At 51.9% G+C, this 22,051-nt stretch overlaps 1 protein-coding gene across 1 annotated transcript in view; it reads left to right on the forward strand.

Moving 5' to 3' along the window:
• Positions 1 to 22,051, forward strand: part of Dnah10 (dynein axonemal heavy chain 10) — a 122,999-nt gene that overhangs the window by 46,328 nt on the left and 54,620 nt on the right. Inside the window, 17 exon segments of the mRNA XM_052755466.1 lie at positions 1,466 to 1,619; positions 3,040 to 3,273; positions 5,119 to 5,241; positions 6,425 to 6,658; positions 7,872 to 8,095; positions 9,472 to 9,741; positions 9,840 to 10,023; positions 11,317 to 11,451; positions 12,577 to 12,729; positions 13,946 to 14,134; positions 16,517 to 16,663; positions 17,740 to 17,802; positions 17,804 to 17,866; positions 17,869 to 17,937; positions 18,803 to 18,841; positions 18,843 to 18,922; positions 20,691 to 20,849. Of these exon segments, the coding sequence (XP_052611426.1) occupies positions 1,466 to 1,619; positions 3,040 to 3,273; positions 5,119 to 5,241; positions 6,425 to 6,658; positions 7,872 to 8,095; positions 9,472 to 9,741; positions 9,840 to 10,023; positions 11,317 to 11,451; positions 12,577 to 12,729; positions 13,946 to 14,134; positions 16,517 to 16,663; positions 17,740 to 17,802; positions 17,804 to 17,866; positions 17,869 to 17,937; positions 18,803 to 18,841; positions 18,843 to 18,922; positions 20,691 to 20,849 (2,520 nt within the window).

Consider the following 22,051-nt stretch of genomic DNA (forward strand, 5'->3'; position numbering starts at 1 on the left):
TTATGAAGATAATATTGGTGTATTCGGCTATGAAGAAAAGCACAAATGGACCGTCAGCATATTCACCCTTAAGTCCTGATACCAGTTCTGATTCACCCTCTGTAAGGTTGGATGGGGCACGGTTGGTTTCTGCTAAGGTCGAGATGAATCACATTGGGCCCAGGGGTCATGATGGGATGATGAGTCATAGGGGTTCTTGTGTTAAGATTAGGGATTGGGGGGCTGGAGAGATGGCTCAGAGGTTAAGAGCACTGACTGCTCTTCCAGAGGTCCTGAGTTCAATTCCCAGCAACCACATGGTGGCTCACAACCATCTGTAATGAGATCTGGTGCCCTCTTCTGGCCTGCAGTCATACATGCTGTATACCTAATAAATAAATAAATCTTTAAAAAAAAAAAAAAAAAGATTAGGGATTGGAGAGAGAAGGATCTGTTTATTCGGAGAAGAGAGAGTTAAATACTTGCTGTTGTTACCTCACAGGAGATTGTTTGGGTGACTGCTCCTAAGGCTCCGAATATGGAGTACCTTGAGTTGGAGGCTCAGCCTGGTCGTAGGACAGGATAGACGGAGAGGCTGGAGGTAGCGAGGATGAAGAGAATTCCTATGGTTAGGCTAACTAGGGGATGAGGTATGGGCAGAGGGGTTCATTGGCTTGCTAAGTGAGAGATAGTGTAGGGGTGAGGATGAATAAGGATGTAGAAGTGGCTACAGGGTGTAGGGATCCTTTAACAAAAGGTTTTATTGCATCTGCAAATGGTTGTAGGATGCCGTAGGGTTCTATGATATTGGGTCCTTTTTGTAGTTGTATGTAGCCAGAATTTTCCGTACTACTAGGGTGAGAAATGCTATAGTAATTGGAATAGGAATTAAGAGGGTAAAGATGTTAATAAAAATACACTATTAGGGAGAGGATTTGAACCCCCCGGGGACCAAGGTTTTAAGTCTTATGCAATTTCCTGACTCTGCCACCCCAATTTTACCCTTGTTTGGGGTAGTTTTGGTATGAATTTACAAAGTTGAGATTATTTCATAGATTGGTTTGGGGGTGCTCTGAGTAAGGAGGCCCCATTTCTTTTATCCTTTTGTACTGGGAGAAATCGTAAATAAATAGAAATTGACCTGGATTACTCTGATCTGAACTCAGATCACGTAGGACTTTAATCATTGAACAAACGAACCATTAATAGCAGCTACACCATTGGGATGTCCTGATCCAACATTGAGGTTGTAAACCCTAACTGTCGATATGGACTCTTGAACAAGATTGTGCTGTTATCTCTAGGGTAACTTGGTCCGTTGATCAAAAAGAGGATTTGGAAGAACTCGGCAGTATAATCCTGGGCTGTCCCATGCCACTGTGGAGGTTCTCCCATGGGGCCCCCTCCTCTGACGTCAGTGGGAACAATTAAGCCGAGCTCTTCCTTTGCTGGGGTGGTGTTCATGAATGGTTCTAACTTCTTCCAGACACTGGAAAGAACTCATGGAGAAAACAGGCGTGTTCTTTGAGATGACAGAGACCTTCACGCTGGAGAATATGTTCGCCATGGAGCTGCACAGCCACACAGAAGTACTCAATGAGATTGTCACAGCGGCTGTCAAGGAGGTCGCCATTGAGAAGGTAGGGAAGGAGAGCCTTGGATTTCAGTGCTGCTGCTCTGCCGTCTTTGGTTCGTTGAGATGGGGTTTTACCTTTTAGCTAAAATTGGTCCTGAACTCCCGATCTCCCTTCCTCAGCTTTCCGAGTGCTAGGATCGCAGGAAGGCTCCACGACTCCAGCAAAGGCTGTCATTTCACTAAGCAGGAAACACATTGTCTCAAGTATCTAAGTAAATAGAACCTCTGCCTCAGTTTACTTTTTTTGCCCTCCTTGATTACAGTTTCAAATTCTATTTACTGATGAAGAACTGGGCATCCCTTGCAAAAAAATTAAAAATAAGCAAATCACTCACAGCCTGGACACTCGAAGACAGTCATTGTTAATGTCCTACTTAACAATGCTCATTGCTTAAGATGCATGTCTAAGGTCAAAGTGAGTGCAAGAAGATGCTATGTGAGCCCCATTTTGCACAACTAATACTAACAGAAAGCTAGAAGTTGTGGACCCATGACACATGTGTACACATCCATACATATATGCATAAAACACATGCCATGTTGTACGTACATGCAATACATGTGTTCACACTCATACACACACCTACAAACAAATACATTCACATAATATGTATGGATATTGTCTTAGCTATATTTCTCACTGCCGTGAAAAAATACTCCTATAAAAGCTATTTAAGGAAGGAAGAGTTCAGTGTGGCTCACAGGTTTGAGGGAACCATCCACCATGGCGGGGAAGGCATGGCGGCGGCAGGGGCATGAGGCGGCTGGTCAGATCGCATCTGCAGATGTGGAGAGGGATGCTGGTGTCTGGCTCATTTTTTTCCTTTGTGTTCAGTCCAAGTCCCCAGCCTAGGGAATGGGGCCATCCATAGTGGGTAGATCTTTTTTTTTTTTAATTTAGTTAAGATAATTCCTCAAAGGCACGCCCAGGGGCCTGTCTCACTAGAGATGAAATCACACATACTTATAAACATCTACATATAGATATGCACATGAGCGAACAGAATCGTAGTAGGCCTGGCATTTTATACTGGGACTTTCTTGTTCAGCGGTGGGGTGAGCAGAGGCAGGAGGACTCCCTTGTTACATCGGGAGCCGCACATCTGAGAACCCAGTTTTGGCACTCGGCAGCACACATGCGGCACAGCATGTGGCCTCTCTGAGCCTATCTCTGTACAGCAGTCTCGTTTTTGGGGTGGGGGTCAGAGTCGATCCCACATGTACCACGCTTGCCTGCCTGGTGTAGAGCACGTGCCTGGTAGGCAGGGAGCGCGATTGCTGAGGAAAATCTCCATTTCTCAGATGACGGAGCTGGACACCCGGTTGAGTTGCTGCCCGATGACACCCTAGGGAGGAAGCTGCTGGCTCAGGGTCATGCTCTTTCCATCTGTGGGGCCAGCTGCGTTCTTTTCTTTCCCAACCAGGCTGTGAAGGAAATCCTGGACACCTGGGAGAACATGAAGTTCACCGTGGTCAAGTATTACAAGGGCACGCAGGAGCGAGGCTACATCTTAGGGTCTGTGGACGACATCATCCAGTCCTTGGATGACAACACCGTCAACTTGCAGAGCATCTCCGGGAGCAGATTCGTGGGGCCTTTTCTGCAAACTGTCCATAAGTGGGAAAAAACACTGTCTCTGATCGGGGAGGTCATCGAGGTGAGAGCAGAGCAGATGGGAAATGTGCCGCTAATTCCTGTGGGAATTTCGTATGGGGACATGTGTGCTTAGAAACGAGTGACTGTGTCACGGCTCTTGATTTAGTTGTTGGTGGTGGGGGAGGGGGAAGTGCATCAAAGGAGAGATTGGAGGGTTTTGATTTCAAGGAATGCATTTTTAATGTCTAAGATTCCCACTTGGCCTTTTTTTTTTTTTTTTTTTTTTTTTTTTTGGTTTTTTTCGAGACAGGGTTTCTCTGTATAGCTTTGCGCCTTTTCCTGGAACTCGCTTGGTAGTCCAGGCTGGCCTCAAACTCACAGAGATCCGCCTGCCTCTGCCTCCCGAGTGCTGGGATTAAAGGCATGCGCCACCACCGCCTGGCTCCACTTGGCCTTTTAAAGTGTCCCTGTTCTTGTTTCCATGCCTCCTGTTCTTGTTGCATAAATGCTTTCACTGCCCATGTGTTCAACACTGAAAACTGTATACATGTCTATGTTAAAGTCCTTTTACGATTTGACTATTGTGGTGTAGGTAGCCCTCTCCACGCGATTCAATTTTCCTTTAGTTCATCCCATCTAAAGTTTTTCTCCCCATTCTTGATTCACTTTGCTGCCTTGCCTTTGTAGTCTCTCCAGCCAGGCCTGTCATACTGGGTGGTGACCGGTCAGGCCTGTGTGGACAATCCGGATCAATCGGGCTCAGTTCACTATCTCTGGGTGGCTGATTTCTTTTCCTCCCCCAGACTATAGACAAGTATACTTTCTCATTGATATCCTGGTTCTCGGGCAAAGGAACATGATTCTGTTCCTGTTCCTGTCATGCCTGAACATCCTTGACTTGCTGTGCTTGTTTTTGCCTGTGACTCTTTACTGGTGAAGGCTCTTTGGTAGGGCATAGTTTTGTTGGTGGTAGTAGTGATGTGTGTGTGTGTGGTGTGTTTCAGGGGATTGAACCTAGGGCCTCGGGTGTGCTAGGTAAGTTCTCTACCACTGAGCTATCTCCCCAGCCATCTTCCTTATGATTTAAACAATTTTATGGAGAGGAATTTTAGGTAACATAAAATGGACCATTTTGTTATATATATATATATATATAATTTTAGGTTTTTTTCGAGACAGGGTTTCTCTGTGTAGCTTTGCGCCTTTCCTGGAACTCACTCTGTAGACTAGGCTGGCCTCGAACTCGCAGAGATCCGCCTGCCTCTGCCTCCCGAGTGCTGGGATTAAAGGCGTGTGCCACCACCGCCCGGCTTGTTTTATATTTTTGTGTGTGGATATCTGTATGTATTTGTATGTGTGTGCACCGGTATATGAGGGTACATGCGCATGCGTGTACAGATGTGTATGGAGGCCAGAGCTTGGCATCATGGCTCTTTCCACCTCTCTCCACCTCACTATTTATTTATTTATTTATTTATTTAGAGACAAAGTCTCTCTACATAGCTCTGGCTGTTCTAGAACTTGTTCTGTAGACCAGGCTGGCCTCGAACCCAGAGATCCACCTGCCTCTGCCTTCTGGGTGCCGGGACTAAAGTCATGTGCTCCTGAGCCTGGCTTCACCTTGTTTTTTGAGACAAGGTGTCTCATTGGACCTGGAGCTCTCTGATTGGCTGGCCAGTGAACTCCAGGTATCCTCCTGTCTCCACCCTCTCAGTGTTGGGGTTCCAGAAGCATCCTGCCATACCTGACTTTTACATGGGTACAGGGGAGGCCATTGTTGCTACTTGGCCCAACAATCCTTGCGTTGACTGAGCTGACTTGGATGAGTTGTGGTTTAGGGGGCGTATTTTGCCTGTGTCTCCGGGGTGCCCTGTCACCCTGTGACATTGACATGGCGCATTTTCAGATCTGGATGCTAGTTCAGAGGAAGTGGATGTACCTGGAGAGCATCTTCATCGGTGGGGACATACGGTCCCAGCTGCCAGAGGAGGCCAAGAAGTTTGACAACATCGACAGGATATTTAAGAGGGTAAGTGACCAGTGTGGGAGTGGACAGTGTGTACAGGATCACCGCATGCTGTTACGTCTATGTGGACTGGTCCCTGCACGGGGCAGTTTCTGAAGCTCTTGGTCATTATCTATGATTTTACTTAGCAAAATTTTCTGCTTATTGATCTACACAGCAGTTGACCATGTGTCTCTTTAGAATTTTTATCCTACATAAACATATCGGTAAATCCACAGGCAGGCTACAACAGGACCACTTCTACCAAAATAACCATCTCTTTTCAGTTCATACCACTGACATATTTCTTTACATTTTTAAAATTTTGTGTGTGTGTGTGTGTGTGTGTGTGTGTGCGCCCACATCCACCCACCCACCGACACCACACACGCCACAGGCCATGTGTGAAGTGAGAAGACAATGTGTGGGAGTCAGTTCTCTCCAGTTCCACCATGTGGGGCCTGGGGATTGAACTCAGCTCCTCAGGCTGGGTGGTAAGCCTTTGCAGGCTGAGCCATCTTGCCAGCCGCCTTCTGTGCCTGTCAGTCAATAAACAGCTAAGATTTTTGCCTGTTCCTCTACTGTTGGACAATTTCTGTTTATTCTCCCTCCTACCCTTACCCCTTCCTTTTGGCGAAGGAAGCCATCATAGTGAATATCCCGTGTGTATGAAAGGGTCACAACTAAGTTGCTGTCTCCCTCCCTCCCTCCCTCCCTCCCTCCCTCCCTCCCTCCCTTCCTTCCTTCCTTCCTTCCTTCCTTCCTTCCTTCCTTCAGTTTTCTGAGGCATGGTTTCTCTGTGTAGCACTGGATCTTGCTCTGTAGCCCAGGCTGGCCTCGAACTCACAGAGATCCGCCTGCCTCTGCCTCCCGAATGCGGGGATTAAAGGCGTGCGCCACCAGGCCCCGCTCCACTCCTTTCTTAGGCACTGGTTGAACACCTACTGTGTGCAGCACTGTGCAGCGGGATGGGGTACTGCGTGACCACACACACAATCCCGACTTGAGCAAATTGGCCTCTTAATGGGAAGACAAGAGATGGACCAGAATTAAGAATCAGCTGCTGCCGGGATGCACAGCCTGAGGCTGTGGCCTGCCTGCCGGCCTGCCGTGCCTTTTGTGTCCTGACCTGTGCCTTCTGGGGACTGTGGGGACGGCATTTCTGCCACCTTGAGTGAGACTCCGCTGTCTTCCTGACCTCCTCCAGATCATGGGGGAGACTTTGAAAGACCCGGTGATCAAGCGATGCTGTGAGGCCCCGAACCGCCTCAATGACCTGCAAGGCATCAGTGAGGGTCTGGAGAAGTGCCAGAAGAGCCTGAACGACTACCTGGACTCCAAAAGGAACGCCTTCCCCAGGTTCTTCTTCATCTCCGACGATGAGCTGCTCAGCATCCTGGGCAACAGCGACCCACTGTGTGTGCAGGAGCACATGATCAAGGTTAGGGCTCCAGGGCCAGGGCCCCACGACCCACTGTGTGTGCAGGAGCACATGATCAAGGTTAGGGCTTCAGGGCCAGGGCCCGGGGGTCAGGTCAGGGCCCAGGGGGCAGGTCAGGGCCCATGGTGAGAGTCAGGGCCCAGGGGGCAGGTCAGGGCCCAGGGGGGCAGGTCAGGGCCCAGGGGGGCAGGTCAGGGCCCGTGGTGTGAGTCGGGGCCCAGGGGGCAGGTCAGGGCTGGTGGTGAGAGTTGGGGCCCAGGGAGCAGGTCAGGGAAAATGGTCAAGGTCAGGGCACATGACTGATGTCAGAGCTTATGATCAAAGGTCAGGGCTTAGCGTCAGGGCCATCAGCCAAGTTCAGCTAAAACATTCTTTTATTTATTTATTTATTTATTTATTTATTTGTTTGTTTGTTTGTTTGTTTATTTATTTATACATGAAATGTTTCCCTTCTCGAGAGGTAGCCTCTTTCCCTCTCCCTTCCCCCTCCCTCCCCTCGTCCTCCCGTTCTTCTTTTTCAGAGGTATTTAGCCCAGGCTAGCCTGTACTGGCTATCTTCCTGCCTCAGCCTCCCGGTTGCCCGCTATGCCCGGCTAATTCCCCGTTTCCAAACAGGCCGCTGTGGAGCGTGGATGCCAGAACTGCCCCCACCTCCCCGCCCGCCTCTCTTGGGAGCCCTCCCCATTTTCCTCTTTACAGCTGGCCACTCCTCCCCTCCTCCCTCCCTGATCCACAGCATCTGTGCCATTCCATGGGGGTGGGGGGGGACTCAGGTTCCGGAATTTTCTTTTGCTCCGTTACAGCCGCAGATGCCACTGCCAGCGTGTGCGACAGTGACGTGTGGCCCCTGTCAGCTGTGGCTTGTTCCCAGCTTCACCTTTTAAAGATGTTTCCATTCAGGCTTCGGGAAGCAGGACAAGTGACCCCGAGTTACCTGGTCGCACCTCATGTCTCTAAGCCCTCAGTTCCACCCCAGGTTCAGCTCCTCACTCCGCTGCCGCGAGTGTCCGGACCACGTTGTCCCCGTGTTTACACTAGCTCTCCATGACGCCTCTGAAAACCCATCTTTGGTTTGCACCGTGCTGACGAAGCGGTCTTGTCACCCCGACCGTTAAACGCCACACTGGTGCAGGGACATCTGTCCAAGGGCAACCCTGGTCGCAAAGCGGCCGCCCCACGGGCATCCCAACCCGCGCCTCCTGCCGTCCTGCAGATGTACGACAACATAGCCATGCTGCGCTTCCACGACGGAGATAGCGGGGAGAAGCTGGTGTCGGCCATGATCTCGGCGGAGGGAGAAGTCATGAACTTCCGAAAGATCATCCGGGCCGAGGGCCGCGTGGAAGACTGGATGACGGCCGTGCTGAACGAAATGAGAAGGACCAACAGACTCATCACCAAGGAGGCCATCTTCAGATACTGTGAGGACAGAAGCAGGTGATGCGGACGTGTGAGGGTGTGTGAGGGTAAGCGGCTCCATGCCGCTGCTCGGGGCAGGAGGTGGTTTAGGAGTGAAAGGCAGGTAGGTTGACGTGGCATGTGGCTTTCCTCACCATGGCAACCCCGCTGACTGAAAGCTGTTTCAAAGGATGGTTCTGGATAGTACTTCCTAGGTGAGCAAGGCACCAGGTTGGGAGCTTGTGGGAGTTGGTTACAAATTCAACTGGGGCTGGGAGTGTGGCTCAGTGGTAGAGCCCCTGCCTAGAATCCCCCAGTGAGGGGCTGGGGTGTGGCTCAGTGGTAGAGCCCCTGCTTAGAATCCCCCAGTGAGGGGCTAGGGGTGTGGCCCAATGGTGAATGCTTGCCTAGAATCCTCCAGTGAGGGGCTGGGGTGTGGCTCAATGGTAGAGCCCCTGCCTAGAATCCCCCAGTGAAGGGCTGGGGTGTGGCTCAGTGGTAGAGCCTTGCCTAGAATCCCCCAGTGAGGGGCTGGGGTGTGGCCCAATGGTGAATGCTTGCCTAGAATCCCCCATTGAGGGGTTGGGGGTGTGGCTCAATGGTAGAGCCCCTGCCCAGAACCCCCAGTGAAGGGCTGGGGTGTGGCTCAGTGGTAGAGTCCCTGCCTAGAATCCCCCAGTGAGGGGCTGGGGTGTGGCTCAGTGGGAGAACATTTACTTAGAACCTCCAGTGGTAGAATATTTACTTTGCATACATGAGGCTGAGGGCTCCATTCCCAGCAGGAATGAGTGATTGGATACAAACTCTCAGTGCCCACTCCATACCTGGGCACCAGACACTTGGGGCCTGTGCCAGGAGCTGTGCTAGCCCTAGCCTTTTGGACTTCTGAGCAGGCCTCACTGTGAAGGTAGCCCTTAGCAGTCAGGAGCAGCCCTGCTTGGATCCTTTGTAGATTTCTGTGTAGTTTTGGTGCCTATCCTGGATCTTGCTCTGTAGACCAGGCTGGCCTCGAATTCACAGAGATCCTCCTGGCTCTGCCTCCTGTGTGCTGGGACTAAAGGTGTGCACCACCACCGCCTGGCCAATTTCTGTCACCTTGTGAGACAAACAGGATCTCAGCAGGCAGGTACCTTACTATGTAGCTACACCTCCAGCCCCTTGGTGGTGGATTCTCTGCCAGGACTCTACGGCTGAGCCGCACCCCTGGCCCTATGATGGGCATGTTGCTATGTAGTCAGGAGCCTATGAGGTTGAGGGAGGGGAATCACTGTCCTGGGGTTTCCTGGCCCAGCCCTGGTGCTTTCTCGGCCTTCACACCTCCTGTTCCACATAAGCTCCTGGAAGTGCAGCCGACTTCCAGTCCAGCCTCTGGCCCAGTCTCCTCCAAGCCTCTAACAGGCGAGCTTCCCCGGTAGGGTGGACTGGATGCTCCTGTACCAAGGCATGGTGGTGCTGGCCGCCAGCCAGGTGTGGTGGACGTGGGAAGTGGAGGACGTCTTCAACAAAGTCAAGAAAGGGGACAAGCAGGCTATGAAGAACTATGGCAAGAAGATGCACGGGCAGATTGATGACCTGGTCACACGGATCACCACGGAGCTGACCAAAAATGACAGGAAGAAATACAACACCGTCCTCATCATTGATGTCCATGCCCGGGACATCGTGGATTCCTTCATCCGGGGCAGGTGGTTACCTCCCCGGGATCCTGGGATGCTTTACTGTTCTGTCCTCCTGTGGTCTGACCAGCTATGGCCCCTTCCTTCTCTTCCCCCTTCCTACCCAGCATCCTCGAGGCCCGGGAGTTTGAGTGGGAAAGCCAGCTGCGTTTTTACTGGGACCGCGAGCCGGATGAGCTCAACATCCGCCAGTGTACGGGGACCTTCGGCTATGGCTATGAGTACATGGGCCTGAACGGGAGGCTGGTCATCACCCCTCTTACAGACCGCATCTACCTGACGCTCACGCAGGTGACATGTTTGCCCCAGACAGAGCTCTTTGGTTGACCTCGGTGGAGTCTTGGCTCTGAGCTCTAGGAAACGTCTTCCATCTGGAGTCTGATTGTCACTACTGGGGTTGAAAAGCCTGTGAACATCTTCCCTGGGATGCCGGTTCCACCCCGTAGCTTAGACCCCTGCACAGTGGTCCCTGGGCGGTCGGGGTGGAGTCAGAGGATGATAGAAAATTGCAGAAATGTGTAAGATGTATAAGACTAAACTGTATGGGACTGTAAGAAGGCGAGCGAGGGAGGAGGCCATGCCTCCCCTCAGGATGGGGCCGGTGTGTTACCTGTCCATCACGAGGCAGATTTTTTTTTGCTTGTGTGACTAGGAGTAGAACCTAGGGTCTGGTACATGCTAAGCAAGTGCTCAGCCTTTGAGCTGTACCAAAGTCTGCATGAAGCGCCCACCTGTGATGGGTCCCTTCGCTCAGCTCACAGCTGGGACTCAAATCCGTGCCATGTGCAGCTCACTCCTGCACTGGTCTCTACATTACCTGGCTGTACCTGGGGGTACACAAGAGAATGGAAGCCTGAAGCCCATGGCACCCACTGGACTGGGAGCCAGGAAACCCTTTATTTTCCTAAAAAGAAGTGTACACGTAAGCCGTGCATAGTGGGCATACTTATGATCCTGATGCTCAGAGGTGGAGGCAGGAGGATCACGAGTTCAAAGCCATCCCCAGCTACAAGGCAAGTTTTTGGCCAACCTGGGCTACATGAAACCCTGTTTCAAAACATGAATATATAGCTTGAGTGAGGGATCCAAAGGGGTCAATGAGAGACCTAAGCATTTTGTGACTGTGATCACAGAGGCAAGTTAGTGTCTTAGCCGATTGCTGGCCAGCAGGAGAGATGGGGCTGAGGACCTGAGCTACCCACTCTCTTTTGGGTCTGAATCCCTGAGGAATGTCAGAGTTCGAGGCTACTGTCGGAGCTCAAGAGGAGACAGTTTTTTCCCTTCCTTCGGTCTCATCCAGTTCTTGGCGGGGTGGGGGTGGGGGCGGGTAAGATGATACTGCCTACCCTGGGATGACCATCTGCCTAACTTGGCACACCATAAAGTGCCAGGCTCTGAGATACTCTCACAGACACACCCCAAAACAACGTTTAGCCAGCAACACGGACAGCTCCGGCACAGCCAGGCTGACACATGGAGTTGAGTGTCGCCATGCCCGTGCATGTGTCCCAGAGGTCAACCTGGTAGTGATACCCTTTCTCCGAACCAGAACATCATGTATGTTTTGCATTTGGCTGCTCACAGGCACTGTCCATGTATCTGGGAGGTGCCCCGGCTGGCCCAGCGGGAACCGGCAAGACAGAGACCACCAAGGACCTCGCCAAGGCCCTGGGCCTGCTGTGCGTGGTCACCAACTGTGGCGAAGGCATGGATTACAAAGTAAGGCCTCACCCGTCCCTTCCAGTCCCCGATTCCTCCACAGAGAGCGTCTGGTGTGGACATGGTTGGGAAGTGTGTCACCTGTCTTCTGAAATGAGACGTGACAAGTGGGAAGATGTCGCAGTAAACCTTTTGCTCAGCCATGGGGCAAGAGTCCTGAACTCATAGGCTGCTGGAATTAGGGAGATAGCATGAATGAGTGAGAGGCAATAGGGAGGGGTGTGGACAGCGGCTAACTCCAATCCTGTATGTCGAGTTCTAGAGGGCGCCACTGTTCAGCTTTGGTTCAGTAAGGACACTTGGGACCACGGACCCACTGTGACTAGATCTTCCAGCAGTTTATCAGCTGGCCATCCGGAGTTTATACAAATACACAGTCTTTTATTTATTTATTTTTATTAAGAGATTTTTCTATTTTACATACCAACCACAGATTCCCCTGTCCTCCCTCCTCCCACCCCCAGCCTTCCCCCCACGACCCACCCCCCATTCCCACCTCCTCCAAGGCAAGGTCTCCCATGGGGAATCAGCAGAGCCTGGTACATTCAGTTGAGGCAGGTCCAAGCCCCTCCTTCCTGCACCAAGCTGGGCAAAGCATCTCACCGTAGGCACTAGGCTCCAAAAAGCCGGCTCATGTACTAGGGACAGATCCCGATCCCACTGCCTGGGGGCCCCCCTATACAGTTCAAGCTGAATAGCTGTCTCGCTTATTCAGAGGGCCTAGTCCAGTACCATGGGGGCAAACACACAGTCTTTTTTTTAAAATATTTATTTATTATGTATAGAGTGTTCTGCCTGCAGGCCAGAGAGGGCGCCAGATCTCATTACAGATGGTTCTGAGTCACCATATGGTTGCTGGGAATTGAACTCAGGACCTCTGGAAGAGCAGCCAGTGCTCTTAACCACTGAGCCATCTCTCCAGCCCCCAAACACACAGTCTTGATTGTCCAGCCCTGAGTGGGAGCTGGCCTACCAGGGGCCTCGGAATATTGCCAGAAAGTTCTGTGAGTGCCGTGCCTGGCCCGCACCCTCCCCCCAGCCGCTCAGCAGGTTGTTTAATGTGGAAGGGGCAAGCCCCCCATCTCCAGGGGGAACGGGCCCTGACGGTTCTGATGGCATCCCTAGGCGGTCGGGAAGATCTTCTCGGGCCTGGCCCAGTGCGGCGCATGGGGCTGCTTCGACGAGTTCAACCGGATCGACGCCTCTGTGCTCTCTGTCATCTCGTCTCAGATCCAGACCATCCGTAACGCGCTGATCCACCAGCTGACCACGTTCCAGGTTGGGGGCGGCGGGGCGGCACCCGCATCCCGTCCCAGGGTGGACACTAGCGGCCACGCCTGTGGCATCTTGGGTGGGGGCCGTTTTCAGACCCGCTGCGGTAGTTACTCTGGTGCCGCTGTGACCGGACCCTCGACAGTATAAGTAAGGGGAGCAGTGGTTTTGGGTCGTTGGTTTCAGAAGGCTTGGTCCCTCGTGGTGGGGAGAGCAGGGCAGGGTAGCTCCCATCACTGTGGCCCAAAGCAGAGAGAGGGGCATGGCCGTGTGGCCTAGCTTCCTCTCCTCACACCCCTCTTTTAATTTTATCTAGACCCCCTGTCTCGTGGTACCCCTCACATTCAGGGTAGGTCTCCCTGCATCTGTTAATTCTCACGAAAGCACCCAGAGGTACACCTAAGTGATTCCAAAGACACTGTACTTGACAATGACGATTGCCTACCACACCTGGCCAGACACCAAACCTGATCAAACCTGGCTAGACATGACATTTCACCAGACTCCACACCTCACCAGATACTATGCCCCGCCAGACATTAAACCTGGCCAGATATCATATTTGACCACACCTCACCAGACACCATACCTGACTAGGCACCACATTTGACCATACCTGACCACACATGACCACACCTCACCAGGCACCACACACACCTGACCGGACACCACACCTGGCCGGACACCACTCCTGGCCAGACATCACACCTGACCGGACACCACACCTGACCGGACATCACACCTGACCGGACATCACACCTGGCCGGACACCACACCTGACCGGACACCACACCTGACCGGACATCACACCTGACCGGACACCACACCTGGCCGGACACCACTCCTGACCGGACACCACACCTGGCCGGACACCACACCTGACCGGACATCACACCTGACCGGACATCACACCTGGCCGGACACCACACCTGGCCGGACACCACTCCTGGCCGGACACCACACCTGGCCGGACACCACAACTGGCCGGACACCACACCTGGCCGGACACCACACCTGGCCGGACACCACACCTGACCGGACATCACACCTGACCGGATACCACACCTGGCTTCCCAGAGATGTCTTTGGATTCTGTGCCAATCCAGAGAGCCCATATTGCCCACATCACCATCTCCCTTGGGGATGTCCCTGAGGCCCCAGCTTCCTCTCCCTGGGTGAACTGGTGGCTCTATCACCCGCCTTTTCCTCTCCTGTCACCCAGTTCGAAGGGCAGGAGATCTCCCTTGACTCTCGGATGGGCATCTTTATCACCATGAACCCCGGCTATGCGGGCCGCACGGAGCTGCCCGAGTCCGTGAAGGCGCTGTTCAGGCCTGTGGTTGTCATTGTCCCTGACCTGCAGCAGATCTGTGAGATCATGCTCTTCTCCGAGGGCTTCCTGGGGGCCAAGGTGAGCCGCGCCGTTGGCTAGCTGCAGGTTGAGCTTTGGGAGGATTCTGCCCTGTCTCTTCTCCTACCCCCACCCTCTCCGAAGCTGTGACTTAATTTGGTTGTGTGCTAATGCTTGAGAGGTTGGGATAACAGTAACAGTGTTGGCTGAGCGGTGGTGGAGCACGCCTTTAATCCCAGCACTGGGGAGGCAGAGCCAGGCAGATCTCTGTGAGTTCGAGGCCAGCCTGGTCTACAGAGTGAGTTCCAGGACAGGCACCAAAACTATACAGAGAAACCCTGTCTTGAAAAACCAAAAACCAAAAACCAAAAACCAAACCAAAACAAACCAAAACCAAAAAACCCAGTAACAGTGCTCCCAGGAGTCTCTCCCCAGGAGTGGCATCTTATGCGTGCAGCTGCCGGTCTTTGTCACTGCCTGAGAGCTACCCAGGCACACGTTGTGTTCGGACGTCACCAGGGTTCATGTTCTTTCTCTCCTTACATGTAGGGATGGAGTGACTGTCCCCAAAGTCAGAGCACAAACCAAACCCTTTGCCACCGAGATACTCTCTCATTTCAGCCTTTTAAAAGCCACACCGTAGGACTGGGGAGGGGGCTCAGGCAGTAAAGTGCCTGCCTCATGAGCATCAGGGCCTGAGTTCGAGTCCTCAGACCCACATAAAAGCCAGATGTGGTGGTGCACATCTGCAATTGATGTACTGGGGAGGTGGAAACTGGCAGATCCCTGGAGCTTGCTGACCAACCAGCTTCACCCATCAACTCTAGGTTCAGGGAAGAGACCTTCTCTCAAAATATAAGGTACGATCTAAGGCTCACTGGGTGAAAGGGCTTGCTCAGCAGTCACGAGGACCTGAGTTTGAATCCCCAGCACCCACGTAAGCAGCTGGGCATGGCTGCGCATGCCTGTAACCCCCGCATCGGAAAGAGGAAACCAGTGGATCCCAATAGCTCCCTGGTCAGCCAGCCTAGTCAAAACAGTGAGCGTGTGGTTCAGTGAGATCCTGTGTCAAGACACACAGTGACAGATGATAGAGGGAGACACCTAAGTCTTCCTCTGGCTCTGTATGCACGTGGACCCATGGGGACGTTCACCCGCATGCTTGCATGCAAAACATACACACACACACACACACATACACACACACACACACACACACACACACACACACACACACACACACACACTCTTTTTCTTTTTTGTGTGTGATGCTGAAGATGGAACCCACCCAGCACCTCACGCAGCTGAGGCATGTTCTCCACCACCGAGCCACACTGCAACTGTTTTCTGGAATGCATGCTCTTTAAAAAAAAAAAAAAGTTTTTATTTTGCAATAATGAGTTTGTGTATATGCACATGGGTGCAGTTCCCACAGAGGCCAGAAGAGGGCATCTGATTCCCCTGGAACTGGAGTTAACAGGTGGCTGGCTGTGAGCCATCCAACATGAGTAGTGGGTTGAGCCCTCTATAAAAGCAATATGTGCTTTTAGCCACTGAGCCATCTCTCTAGCCCTGCACTGGATGCTCTTCAAGGTTTCCATTGCACTCTCTCCATCCCACCCCCAGCTGCCAGGACTCTGGGTTTTCAGGATGAGGTCTTGTGTCTGTTATCATACAAATTCCCTTGCAAAGCTTGGGGACCAGTGGGCTTGACTGAGGTGGCCCAGGAGTCTAAGTTGTCATCAGAAAGTGGAACAGACTGGGCGCGGTGGCTCATCTTGATCTCTAATCCATGCTTTTTAGGAGATGGAGGTGGGAAGACTATAAACTCAAAGCCAAACTCAAATCTCAAAATAAAATGAAGTAAAGGGCTAGGGACGTAGCTCAGTGGTCTTGGGTTCCTCCCCCAGCATCAAACAAACCAACAAAAGGAACAGTGGCTGGGGGTGGGGGGTACCTGTGTGATACGTTGAGGTCACAGTAAGCTGGGAGCATCTGTGTGAGTGGACTGTGACCGCTTGCTGGGATCTGCCATCATTGAAAGCAGTTACAATCCCAGCTTTGTACAGCAGCGGTCAGATTTTGGGAAACAGGTTTGTGTGTTCCAGACAGGGTCTCATGTAGTCCAGGCTAGCCTCAAACTCTCTATGTAGCCGAGGATGACCTTGAACTACCCGATCCTCCTGTCTGAACACACCTCCCATGTGCCACCCCCTCCTGGCTAGCTAGCATGGGTGTTCTTTGAATAAGTCTCCCGTATGGTGCCATCATTAGGAAAGAAACCACACCCTGGTGTTTTCTAAACGCTGAAGACCAGCTCTGCAGCTCTGTAGCTCAGTGTCCCCGAGATACGCATGTCCCTTTGTGCTTGCAGGGACACTCTGTTGCTTTCTGTCACTTACTCTCTTACATTTTTTGTTTCCACGCCGTCTTCTGTCAAAGACTCTGGCCAAGAAGATGACAGTTCTGTATAAGCTGGCCCGGGAGCAGCTGTCCAAGCAGCACCATTATGACTTTGGGCTCCGGGCCCTGAAGTCTGTGCTGGTCATGGCCGGCGAGCTGAAGCGAGGCTCTGCAGACCTGCAGGAGGTAGGCCGCTCAAGCGCCTGTGGTGGTGTGTGGTTCCGTGCAGTTTCCACGCATGGCGGCAGGGCGGAAGACACGGGGCACCCGGAAGCTTAGGTCTTGGTTGGCCCTCCGTCGGCTGTCTGGCTTTGCTTTGGCTTCCTCCCAGGGATGCTGTCTACGGAGACTTGTTCCCTTAAGATCAAGTTCAGAGCCCCCGTGGCAGTACCAACATTCAGGGCCCTTCAGGAGCGACTGTCAGTCCATCATCTTAGGGTGGTGGGGAGGCAGAGGGGCGCGAGTAGCCTTCTGTTGAAGTGGGAGTGTGAGTTCCTCTTCAATTAGCAAGTACTGATGGTATGTTTTTAAAACTTAAATTTGTGTATCTTATGCGTGTGGGCGTTACATCTGCATGTATGTCTGTGTACCTACCACATGCATGTCTGGCCCTCTTGGAGGCCCTGGAGTTACAGACGGTTGTGAGCTGACATGTGGGTGCTGGGAACTGAACCTGGGTCCTCTGAAAGAACAGTCAGTGCTCTTAAACACTGAGCCATTGCTCTGCCCACTGATCATACATCTTAATGGGATTCAGTGAGATATCTCACGGGTGCACACATGGGCCCTGATCATCCCCCCCCCCGCCCCCACTTCCTTCCTCTTCGCGGTGAAAGTGAGAGAAACAGTCACATTGCTTTGATGTGGTGTTTACTCCACGGTCAGAGCCATCGCTGGCATCCTGAGGGCGACATTCTTACAGTTTTCCACCAGTGATAATGTACATGTTGGATATTTAAGTTTTGTTTTGATATAAAACGTGGACATCTTACATCCCATTTTTGTTTTTCAAGACAGGGTTTCTCTGTGTAGCCTTGCCTGTCCTGGAACTCACTCTGTAGACCAGGCTGGCCTTGAACTCAGAGATCTACCTGCCTCTGCCTCCCAAGTGCTGGGATTAAAGGCATGCGCCCCCCCCCCCCCCCCCCCCCCCCCCGGCAACACATTAAATTTTATAAGAACATTCCACTCTGTGCTGGGCAGGAGGGTGTCCAGGGGCTTGCTGGGTTCTCTGGCAATCTCTCGTCCTCTGGTCCCTCCAGGATGTGGTCCTGATGCGGGCGCTGCGGGACATGAACCTGCCCAAGTTCGTGTTTGAGGACGTGGCCCCTCTTCCTGGGCCTCATCTCAGACCTGTTTCCTGGGCTGGACTGCCCCCGTGTGCGCTACCCACCCCGGATTTCAACGACGCAGTAGAGCAGGTCCTGGAGGAGAATGGCTACGTGCTTCTGCCGGTCCAGGTGAGCAGGGTGCTTTGGAACTCACACGGGCCTGGAACTCACTAGCTAACACAGGCCGGCCCCAGGCTCATGGAGCAGTGGGAGGAGTGCTTGCCTCCCAAGCAGGCAGACTTGAGTTCAGGTGCCTAGAATCCGTGTAAACATCTGGGCTCTGCAGCACGGCACACCAGCTCTGGTAGGGCGGGGCATGCAACTTGCTGACTAGACAGTCTAGCCTCATCAGTGAACCCCAAGTTCAGAGAAGCCATCTCAAAAAGTAAAATGGAGCTCCGTGGAGGAAGACAATTGCTTCCCCCGCCATTGGAAACACACACACACACACACACACACACACACACACACACACACACACACACACTCCTGTCAGGAAAGTAAAATAACACACTGCACTGGCAAGCAGTCCGCCAGCTCTTTGGCAAGCTACACCCAGAGGCATCCTAGAGCCTGGTGATCCCGCTGCAGGCGCCCAAGCGCAGTGAGAACATGTCTGCTCAGGATCACACTCATGAGCTCCCATGGTCGGATATTCACAGTGGCCCAAATGTGGAAACCACGGTGTCTGTCAGCTGATGGACAGATACATGTGGCCTCATCATCGTGGTGAAATACAATAGTATTTAGCCATAAAAGGAACAGAGATGGGCACAGTGGCACACACCTCCAGCACTCAGGAGGCAGAGACAGGAAGATCAGTTACATAGGAGTTGGTTCTCTCCTATCCCGTGCTCAGGTGGTCAAGCCTGATGGCAAACACCTCTACTGGCTAAGCCAGCTCACCAGCCCTGAATTACATCTTGATAAACCGTTATTACTATTTTTTTTCCAGAAGATACGTTTAACGCAACTGCCCGTGTCTGTCCCACAGGTGGATAAAGTGGTCCAAATGTTCGAGACCATGCTGACCCCGCCACACGACAATGGTGGTAGGGCCCACAGGAGGGGGCAAGTCCGTGGTCATCAATGCTCTGTGTCAGGCCCAGACAAAGTGAGTGTCCTGCTCGGGCTTGGGGCATTTGTCAGGGCAGCCTCTTGGGAGGTGTTTGGTGAGAGCTTTGACCGTTCATCTCATGGGCTGTGTGTGTCTGTCCCAGTCACGAGTTGTTTTCTGATTGATGTGATCAAATACCCACAAAAAGCAGGTGATGGGGGACAGAGGATTTAGTTTGGTTCAGATTTTGAGAGGATAAAATCCATTGTGGCCGGGAACTGTGGAGTTCCTGGAGGCAGGGGGCAAGAGCAGAGCGCTGAGACTCCTCATATCTGGGATGACCAGAGAGCAGAGGGCCACTAAGGCTGGCACTTGTAATGGGTCTTTCTTTAGACCACCAGCTCCCAAATAAGGACACGGAGACTTTTTATTAATTATGAAAGGCCTTAGCGTAGGCTTGTTCCCAACTAGTTCTTAAATCATGCGGAAGGGCCAATGAGATGGCTCAGAGCCTGTAAAGATGCTTTCAACCAAGCCTGACAACGTGAGTGTGAACCCCAGAACCCACATGGTGGATGGAGAAAGCCAATTCCCACAAATTGTCCTCTGATCCCCAATAAAGAAATAAACTATAATAATTACATAAATTATTAGAATTAAACAGAGTGCCTAGAATATCCTAATGGCTCACTGTGGTGGGACAGGCTTACCTGCAGAGTGGATTTTCCAACTTTTGGCTCCTCCCCCTGCCAGTGGTGGGGTTCTGGATGAATGCCAATATTCCGGGCAAACTCCAAATAGAGCCCATGTGACCTGCGTGGCTGTGGCATTTCTAGATTGCACAGGAAAATCTCAGGACTGGGTCTGGGAGACCGCCTCATGGTTAAAGAGCACTTGCTGCACACTCATGAGGGCTTGAGTTCAAATCCCCAGTGCCCACGTAAAAGGCAGGCATGGACTATGGTCCGTGGAACCCCAGTGCTGTCGTGGGAATGGAGACGGGAGGGTCGCTGGGGCTTGTGGCTACCAGCCTAGCTCCGGGTGCGGTGAGAGACCCTGCCTCAGAGAAATAAGGTGAGTGATGGAGTAGGACAAACACCCCATGTCATCGTCTGGCCTGTGTCCACACATACATGTGCATACGCTGCATGTGCATACATCACACACACACACACACACACACACACACACACACACACACACACACACACACTAAAATAACAATATCTTGCATTGGGTGGTACCACTTTCTTTCTTCTCCCTGTCCCATATGAGGGGTCCAGGGACAGCGGCAGGCTGAGGACTGGAACTCATGGCCTTGGTCATTCTCTCCCATTCTGTAGTCCACTGCTAGACAATTCTCACAGCCAGGACACAAATCCATACACACGTGTGTATGATATTGCACGTTTACTATTTACTCTTCATTTGTTTTAAAATTCTGACCCATGGGTTGTATTAGGCTTGGTTTTCCTTTGATTAGTTGCGGTGTGGGGGGGATCCACCATCACAGAGGGGCGCGTCCCGTCCTCATGACTTACAAAGTGTGCCACACACAGAGCCAGGTGTGGTGGTGCATGCCCGTGATCTAGCAGGCAGAGGCGGCAGGATCCCCATCAGTTTGAGGCCAGCCTGGTCTACTTAGTAAGTTCTAGGCTAGCCAGGGCCACATAATGAGACCCTGCCTCTGACGCTCTCTACAAAATAGAAGCACAGGTCAGCTTTAGAATGGATTCCCATCTGTACTTCCTGTCGCGGGTCTCCTGTGTCCCCCTCCAGTGCTTTCTTGGCCGGAGCCATAGCTGAAGCTGCCTTTTTGGTTTAGGCTTGGGCTAATGACGAAGCTGTACATCTTGAACCCCAAAGCTGTGAGTGTCATTGAGCTCTACGGCATCCTGGACCCCACCACTCGAGACTGGACAGATGGGGTGCTGTCAAACATCTTCAGGGAGATCAACAGGCCGACCGACAAGAAGGAACGGAAGTGAGTGTCTGCCTCGTTAGCCAGAAGCCTGGGGTAGAAGCGATCTCTTTGGCACCCTTTAGTATTGAGCAGTTTCTTAGAATTTCTTTTCCTCATGACCTTGATGTTCTGGAATATTCCAGACCAGCTGCATTATGGAGGGGGTCTCAATTTCAGTTTTCTCGCAGCTGTCTTGATTCTGATTGTGCATCTCAGAATGTCCCAGGGATGCGGTATCTGTCTCAGCACTGGAAATGTATGGTGTCTGCGTGTCCCGTTACTCACAGTGCCGTCTCTTCTGGACAAGGCATTGTGTCCCCCTGTGGAGTGGATTGGCCTTCTGTAGGGAGACACCTCATGGTGGTGCTCACACCCCGTTTCTCATCAACCCCATGCCCACTGAACAGCTATTGTTACTTGTTTGAGTCAAGTCTTCCTGCCATGGATACAGATGGCAAGTCCCTGTTGAGAGGCAACATAATTATAGAGTGTGGGCTGCAAGTCACACGATGGAATTGGATGCATGGTGCACGTCCTCAATTTGATAACAGCCCAGGGGTTATGAATATAACACACTTATCCTTAGGAACTACATGCCGAAGTATTAGGGGAAAGGATTATTATATCTGTAACAGATCAAAGAGAGGGAGGAGGGAGAGGGAGAATGGTGGCGGGGGGAGAGAGAGAGAGAGAGAGAGAGAGAAGACTATGAATCTAACTCTAACAGTTTGAGAATCTGCCTGACCCCCTGTACTATTTTCTTATGAAGCTAATTGGCATGGAATTGGGAACCAGCCAATGATCTAGAACAATGTTGTCTTGAGATCTTTAGCTAAGGTCTCCCCCTCTCCTGGCTAAGTGTAGTGTATGGCGGCACACATCTGTAAACCTAACAAACATTTGGGATACTGAGGTATGAGAGTTTTCAGCCAGCCTGAACTACCTCATGAGACCCTGCCTAAAAAATAAATAAATTGGGCTGGAAAGATGGCTTAGTGATTAAGGTCACTGCCTGCTCTTCCAGAGGACCAGGGTTCCGTTCCCAGCACCCACCTGGCAGCTCTCAACCATCTGTAACTCTGCTGCCCTCTTCTGGCCACCTTAGGCACTGCATACACAGGTGGCGCAGATATTCATGCAGACAAACACTCACACATGAAATAAAAGTTAAAAATCTTTAAAATGTAAAGGAAAAAAAGAGAAGAAATAAGTTTTTTTAAAAA

This window comes from Peromyscus californicus, unplaced genomic scaffold (assembly GCF_007827085.1).
Source record: "Peromyscus californicus insignis strain IS unplaced genomic scaffold, ASM782708v3 Scaffold_2__1_contigs__length_46816999, whole genome shotgun sequence".
NCBI classification, from domain to species: Eukaryota; Metazoa; Chordata; class Mammalia; order Rodentia; family Cricetidae; genus Peromyscus; species Peromyscus californicus.